The sequence below is a fragment of the Neospora caninum genome, chromosome II (assembly GCF_000208865.1).
Source record: "Neospora caninum Liverpool complete genome, chromosome II".
Lineage (NCBI taxonomy): Eukaryota > Apicomplexa > Conoidasida > Eucoccidiorida > Sarcocystidae > Neospora > Neospora caninum.
The window spans coordinates 1,703,434-1,711,374 of NC_018387.1; the positions used below are offsets into that span (position 1 = coordinate 1,703,434).

General features: G+C 53.3%; 1 protein-coding gene across 1 annotated transcript; it reads left to right on the forward strand.

Moving 5' to 3' along the window:
• Positions 1-2,251: 2,251 nt before the first annotated feature.
• Positions 2,252-6,295, forward strand: NCLIV_006440 (conserved hypothetical protein; the record flags this gene model as incomplete). Its single annotated transcript, XM_003880154.1, has 6 exons — positions 2,252-2,618; positions 3,882-4,166; positions 4,349-4,427; positions 4,770-4,860; positions 5,406-5,588; positions 6,014-6,295. 6 exons carry the CDS (start codon positions 2,252-2,254, stop codon positions 6,293-6,295), a joined length of 1,287 nt encoding a protein of 428 aa, XP_003880203.1.
• Positions 6,296-7,941: the final 1,646 nt, after the last annotated feature.

Genomic DNA, 7,941 nt, shown 5'->3' on the forward strand with positions numbered 1-7,941 from the left:
CAGAAAAAGTGCGTTCAGAGAGGCAAAACGGAGTAGGCGCGGTACATGTGTTCGTGCGTGAAATCGCATTCCGCCTCACTTCACGGAAAAAGAATCACTGCAACTCAACATGCTTGGTGAAGAGCGTTCCGTCGACTAGCAGCCGAATCGCACAATACCTGCACAGGACGTTGACAGTTGCCCGGAGCATCCCTGAAATTGCTCTGTTTTTGTTCGCCCGCGATGTTAACTTCAGGTGTCTCATGGGTGCTGTCTGCTTCTCACTACGCCATACGGTTCTCCGTCACTGTTTCTTTGTTTCTACTACGTTCAGCGCACGGCCTGTATCGCGTTTCCCCACAGAAATGCGTCCATTGAGCTCTCCGTTAGGTTTGGGGCAACATGCAGCAGCACACATGACTGCCTTCCCGCGAGAGCGGCATGGCTGGAGGAACTTATGGAGTCAGCAGTCAAGGGACTTCCTTGGCCTTTCCTTCAGGCTTCCTCACGTGCAGTCAAAGCGGTTACACCAGGAGAGCGTATTAACAGACGCAAAGAAAGGTGAATCGGCTGGTAGAATTGCGTACAGACAAGGAAATACACGTGCGAAGAGTTGCATCAGTCATCGGTGAATGGCCAAGCCTTGTTTGCTAGCGCGGGGGTTGGTTTCGTCTCACGAGATACGTGGCTCCACCTCTCATTTCCCAATTGTGACACAGTCCAGATAAAAAGCTTGCTGGCACTCCCGCTGTACTCGCACATTCAGTCCACTGGTCGTGGCTGCATGGAGCAATAGGTCACACGCGTTATCTGCGGAGGCGGTTGCCGAATCTTCGCAAGGCTACATACAGCCTAGAAACTGCATGGAACTGCACTGCAGTGCTCGTGAAACCAAGCGAAAATTCCGCAGGATCGAAAACACTCTATGAGATGAGAAATTTGTGTCCAACTCTTCACCCGTGAACTGGAACGCTCCAGCGCCTTCGGACCGCTGCATTGCAAAAGTACAACGGACGACCCCAGCGCATTCCCCTGCTGTCACGCGCCAGTGCCCTACTCCTCGTGGTTCGATTTCATGGCTGGTTCGATGCAACTAGCGAGCACTCCCGAAGATGGGTTGTGGTTGGTTCCGGGTACGGGAGACGCGGCTCAGGCACATCTGCTTCGCCCGAAAAGATTTTCTCCCCTGTTTATGCATTGTTATTTCTCCCAAAAACTGAGGTATTTGGGACATCCGAAAGAAGCCTCGCTGGCCGGGGAAGTCTGAATCTCGACAGGTTCGTTAGCACGTGAAGGCGGGGGAGGGGGGCGGTTCGCGCCGCACAGTCCGAATCGAGAGACTTACCTCTCCCCTCTTGACATGCAACTGAGTACTTTGCGCTTCTCTCCGAGGAGCCGAACGTTGGCTTATTTTTCGTCTTGTCCGAAGTGAAAACTCGGGAAAGGGAGTGAGAGCCGTTTAGATGTGCATACAGCTGCTCTCCCGCCACTTGCGACACGCGTATCTCGGCTTTCCCGCGGCTGAATGCGCCGGGTTTTCTCCCGTTTAGACTCAGTACACGTCTACCGTGAATCTGAGGTGTTTCCTCCTCTCGTTGCATTCATTTCACTCGGGTACCCTTTTCACGTTGTCTGATTCCCCTGTCCTCGAAGACTTGTAAGAAGAATTGGAGCCGCGCGCGTCCACGCCTCCGCGGATTCCAAGCGGCCGGGCATCGCCCGTCGATGTTCATGGCCTGCTCTCGATTTGCATGGTGTCATTTCGCCCGTCGATGTTCATGGCCTGCTCTCGATTTGCATGGTGTCATTTCGCCCGTCGATGTTCATGGCCTGCTCTCGATTTGCATGGTGTCATTTCCCCCGGCCGCTCTTTCGAAGTGGATTGTCCTTTCAGACGTTCCTGATGGAATTTTTTTGCGGATCTAGGCGCTCCGCCACTATTGCCACGCTGTCTTGGTTCGTTTAACCGAGGAGGACACCGGAGTGAATCAAACTCTCGTTTTTCGTGTAAAAGTTAGACCAATCTTCTCCCAGTTGGAGAGGCTTCTACTGGCATCTCTCTGTCCCGTTCGTGGGTACTCGTGTGTATCTCCGCTAGTCTGAGGGGTTCCCCTTTTCGGCATCCTCAAGGTTCTGTCTGCCCGTCGCGTCCCCGCGAGTTTACCTCCTGAGAACGCAGGACAGTAGAAACATACACCTACTGCCGAGACAGAGAAACGCATTTTCCTGTTTTTGCTCTCGCACATCTCCTTGTGTCTCGTCATCTTCCACCATGCGGGACGCGTCACACTCCGATAAGAACTCGGGCCGCGGGCGCCACGAGAGTCTCTCCCATGCCAAGAAGGCGGCAAGGCTGCGGGGCTCTTCTCTGTCGTCCTCTCGTTCTGAGGAAGAAGAAAGGGAAGAGGCAAAGCCTGGTGCTCTGGATCGACGAAATGACAGGGCGGAGCGCTCATCGGCAGCAGACTCGCCGGCGGACGAGATGAGAGATGGACTGCCAGCTTCGTCTGCTCGAGTCGCAACAATGAGACTTCCCTCTTCTAGAGATGCCAGGGACCGGCTCTTCAGCGCCTTCCTCGAGGAAGATGACGACGATGAAGATGCTGAGGTCATTATTGAACGCAATGGCCGTATTAGAGGTGAGTTACCACCCGACAACCCGAACACAAAGGCGAGAATTCGAGACTTCGGTCCGTGAGAGGCCTCCCTGAGTGTCTCGGTGGTTGTGGTTGTTTCATATACATCGGGAAGAACGAAAAAGGATGGCGACAACCTTCAGGTTGCCGAAGCAAGATGGCCTCTGAAGATAGAAATCGGGAAACCGCGTGAAGCGAAGGTTCCCACGCATCTCGCTAATTAGCCAAAGGAGAGGGATTTCGCGGTCTCTTTGAAACGCGCCGAAGCGGGAAAGGAAGAGACAATTGAACAGAGAAACGAGAACAAGAAAATCGGGAGTTCCTGGGTTTCTCATGCGCCAATTATACAGTGACCCGGGGTCACCTGGACAACTCGGGTTTCGCGGCCTCTCTGCCGTAGTCCCTGAAATAGTGGACCTGCGGGTTTTTTGACCAGCGTGCTGATATGTGTATACATCAACGCCTGTGTTCGAATATAAGCACGCCGATACCAGTCCCCGCGAGACGCCCCGACACACGCCGTAGGTGGCCAGATAGATCTTGTCACTCACATGCATACATAGGGGTCTATACAAAATATTAGCCAAGCCTCGTGCACCATTAAATACCATTCGCATGCATATATGCACACCCCGCTGCCTATTCGCCCATAATGTATGTATATATGAGGCTGTCAGTTTACCGAAAATGGTGAACGGCACAAGTCGTGTGTGTGAGGACAGAGGCACCGTTGCTTCCCTAGTCTGCGGGATGGCATGTGTGCACGCGACAGAAGCGTTTCTGTAGACCCAAGTCTCGCAGCCTGTGGGGTACTCGATCCCATTGTTGCCCCAGAGTGGCGATATGACTTCTGGTAACCTCGATCTCTTATATCTTCTTGGCTGCATGGGACACATACAGTGGGCAGGTTGGCTCCCGCATATCTGAATTGCGAGATCCCAAACCGTTTCTCTGAAGGTTTCTCCATCCACCCTTCTGGGTTGTTCCCTCGCAGTAGGACATGGCCTGTTTTTGTTATCCTGTGGAGCCTTTTCGTCCGACTCTGCTGTGCACTCGTGAAAACTGTGAAGTGTGATGCTTTGCCGTAGTGCAATTTCCCTCGTGTTTTACCTGAGTGGTATTGTGTAGCCTACGATGAGCTTTTGTTGTGTGAAAGTTGTGGTCACCGCAGCACGGAAGAGGCAGCTAGATACACAGTCCATGATTGCTATCTACAGGGTCATCAGGACGTGCCGCGTTCGTGTCTTGGGTACGTTGTCCCCGCAGTGCACCCTCATGGCCACTACGACGGGGATGATTTCGCACGACATCGCAACCGCTACCCTCTGACGTCTTACCTGATCTCTGACGAGGAGCGGCTTCGAGACGAACGGGCGGAGTTAGCTGAGCTGGAGCTTCTGAGGGAGATACGGCGCGAGCGGCGGGATAGAGATATCCACAGGCACCGAACAGAGACGGAGAATGCGATCCAGGACGCCATCCAACGCATTTTGTTCGAAGAGGAGGCGCATCACCCTCTTCACATGTATCGCAGTAACAGACCTTTTGCAGGTAAGGCGACGGTCACTGGGACGAGACGCGCGAAAAATAGCGTCAGCAAAAAATGTTGGGGAGTCTCATTCGAAGAGAAGAAGTGACCGACGGTGCATTCGCGATTCTGAATTCGGATTCGAGTTTGGTGCTCACCCGAATGAGAGGACATGCTTTTCAGCGTTGCGTTATTTGTGTCTCAGGCCTGCAACTGACGCAAGATGCAGACGACGGTACCTACTCAAGCTCGTCAGGAGCCTCCGTAATGTCGTCGCCAGTCGGGTACGCGTCGCACACGCAGGCGCCGAACGCATTTTCTTTCTCGCAGCATGACGCCCGTTGTTGAGCACGCACGTGCAGTGTAGAGGGCCTGCGGAGAAACGGTACCGACAGGGGGTTTGTCATCCCGCGTAGAGCGATGCTGCTCTATGAGTGCGGCTGAACAGAATAATTCAAGCAAATCGGTATCAGCGTGCATGCGCCTAGTCGTCGCGCATACTGAAGGGCAAATATATCCAGTCTGTGGTTCGTTCACCGTGTGGAGACTCGAGTGGGAAATGGGGGCGCTTTCCAAGAACCCAAGTGTGGCAGAAGTGGTGGTTCTACCTGTGAAACTCTCTTCAGGCTGATGGTTGGCTTCACGTTGGGGTTCGTTGGAATTCTGCTGATATCATCTCTCTGCTGCGTCATCCGTGCTGTCTACGTCAAAAAGAAGGTAAGGGCGGAAACGCCTCTGCTTGCCCATGCGCATCGACGCCTGTATATACGAAATAGTCCCTTCGCATCTGGTTTCTCCTACCCGCTGTTGAAAAGAGTGGAAAGGTTCCAGAGACGCATGCTGTCAGTGCGGCAGGCTCTGGACTCACCCGGACCACGCGCCGTTCCGCCACAGGAGTCTGACCACGCTCCGCGGTCGATGGATTCTCTTTTCCTCCGTGAATCGCATTGAACCGAATCTTCGGCACCTCGGAATGTCAGTTCGCCAGTGTGCGGTAAACGTAGTGAATGAGCATTTGTCCCCTTTCCCCCTCCCCCCTGTCCCCACACAAGCGTACTGTTTGGTAACGGGAGGTGTCCAGCTGGCGCGGACTTTCTCTATGGGAAGGTACATATAGAGCTGCATGCGGGCGCGTACACATCGTGTGTCTTGGCGACCTATCCTGCGAAATCGGAGAGGTTCACTGTACGTATTGAAGGGTTCATCTGCAGGCGATGTTTCCAAGGTCTGTTTCGGTGGAGTGCGTGCGTCTTGATTCTCAGAAGGAAGCCATGAAAAAGCTTCTTCGAGAAAAACTCGGGCCGGAGGCAGGCTTCGACAACGAGGCTTCGCCCGCCGGAGCCGAGCCCATCGATGTTCTGGCGGCGGAACCCGTCCCGGGCGCTGAGGATGGCTGGGTAGACTTTCGCGTCGAGCAGCAGACTGCGCCGGCCGAGGCCGCAATGGTGAGGGCGCGCATGCGCTGGTGCAGCGAGACTGACGCAAAGTTTGACGACTTCGGATCCGCACTTTTACTTACCTTCTCGACGTATAACGGGGGATGTCTGCCAGTCAAAAAGAGACATTTAAAGCGAGCTTGAGTGGCCGATAGAAAGGAAGAAACGGAGCGCACAGCACAGGCTCGTCTTTTGCCTTGGGTGGTGCGGGCAGCCAGCAACACGCGAATCGATCAACGAATTGGCAGCGTCCGGTCTCCCACAGACAGAATTTGCAGAGTACGACGCATAACATTTGCCCTTGGTTTTTTTTGCTGTCGCTGTCTAACCCTGTGTTCGCCTGCACTTACGGATCTACTTGTACATTGGCCTACACGTGGTGTCTAGACGAATTTTGTAACCCGGCTTCGTGGATGCCGTGAATATGTCTTCAGATGGACGTCGCTCGGTTGGACACGCTGCAGCGGTCGGGCTCAGAGGTAGTGGACGGAGCCCCGGAGCGGTCGGGCTCAGAGGTAGTGGACGGAGCCCCGGAGCGGTCGCCGTCGCTCCCAGATGAGCAGCGCGCATCCAAGAAGACCCCAAAGAAGAAGAAGAACTCGGAAGAAGAAGCCGCCGTGGTGCCGACGGTGAACGAGAAGAAGGAGGACAAGCCTAAGAAGAAGAAAAAGAAAGACGAGTTCAAGAAGGCGTTGTCAGCTAAGCATCACGGTTGAAATGCCGGTTAGCGTGGAGATAAATACCAGATTTTTTCGTGAGCGTCAACCCTGCCTCGGCTTTCACGCAGACGCCATCCAGTATATGTCCATCTTCCAGGTGGATGCAAAGCCGGTATTCAATCTTTTGAGCAGCTACAACGAACAGGGCGATCTGTAATGCCGTATATGTATACATGCAGGCGTCCATACGTGAGCATGCACGCACGTAGTCATATGTACATCTATTTGTGTTAGTTCTACGTGTATTACCGTCATTTGTCGCGCCGTCTTGGGGGTGTGCATTCAGAGAGACTCGCGCAGAGTCCTTTTTCTGACATTTGTCGGTCTTGAATTCCGACAAGGGTTTTCTACTCCCTTCCCCCCCGCCCAAGTCGCGGAGAATGGCATATTCAACAGCCCCCTTTGTCTCTTGTTTGTTCTTTTCTGCTTCCCGTGTCGTCTCTCACGCCGTGCGAGACGTCCGTGCTGCACAGGGGACGCGTTCCCCTGTGCCTCGGATGATGTTGGATATGCGTGGGAGTGATTCCGTCACTGACAAAAAAACGCAGGACGCGTCTGTGTGGTTCTCGCGGGGCCGCAGAGGACGTGTTTTCTGTTCACGATTTGTTGCAATCAAGTATCACAGTCAAGGACGTGCGATTGTTGATTTTTCTCGTTAAAAAATGAAGAAGGGCGTCGACGTCCCTCTTATTTTTGCTCGATTTGGCACGTGTAGAGAGAGACTGGCAACACGCCTGAATCCAGTATCGGCTGCTGAACTAAATTGCATCTGTTTTGCTGGAACAGTACGCGGCGGTATCGTTTGCTTCCGCCAGCTTGTGACAGTGCCTCACGAGGTTCTTATCCCTCGGAGGGACTGAGGTCTTGAGTCATTTGTGTTTCGCGTTTCAGCTGAAACTCCAGAGTAGCAAGCAACAGACCAATCGAGAGCTCGATGTCCTTCCAGCTGCGCACTGGGCGTGACGCAGCCTGTCGGAATCGTGCTCTTTCGGTTCGGTCGATCCATGAATAGTCAACTCTAATTATTCCGTGCACTTTATTAGTACATTTGTATAGGTTTGTTACTAGGAATGCTGAGGGAAGGCTTGTAAGAACAGCAGCCTCTCGGCCAGCTTAATCGTTGCGCCTGTGGTGACGGGGGTATGCTTGAACATACGTGCACTCATTCATGCGTTTTTCAATCTTGTATAGGTTTCTCGGCTTTTGTGCCGCACTGCATACCCTCGCGAAACGCCAACGTACCATCGTCCAGGAGCGTCCAAGTAATCTGGAAAATGTGGTTGGTAGTCAGAATTTATTTAAGGTACATGTACGGAAGAAGCGGAAGACTTTCCAAGGATGTTTGTCCCAACATCCGATAGCTAGTTTTGCTACGCCTTTCTCTCCCTAGCTTCTGGTTTCAATTTTGTGTGCATTCCGAGACAAGAAACCAGGCGTTTCTGCCTGTTCCTGGCGAACGCAGACTCTCTTCGCTTTCAGACTGCATGAGAGCTAGCGCCAATTTCCTTCTTTCTGAGGTGTTTTCGTTTACGAAGACGACGGGTTTCTGTGACAAAAGGTAGTGGCAGGAGCTCCGATAGGCCTCTCGACACAAGCAATGAGAGCATTTTTTTTTTGGGGGGGGGGGGGGGGGGGGGGGGAAC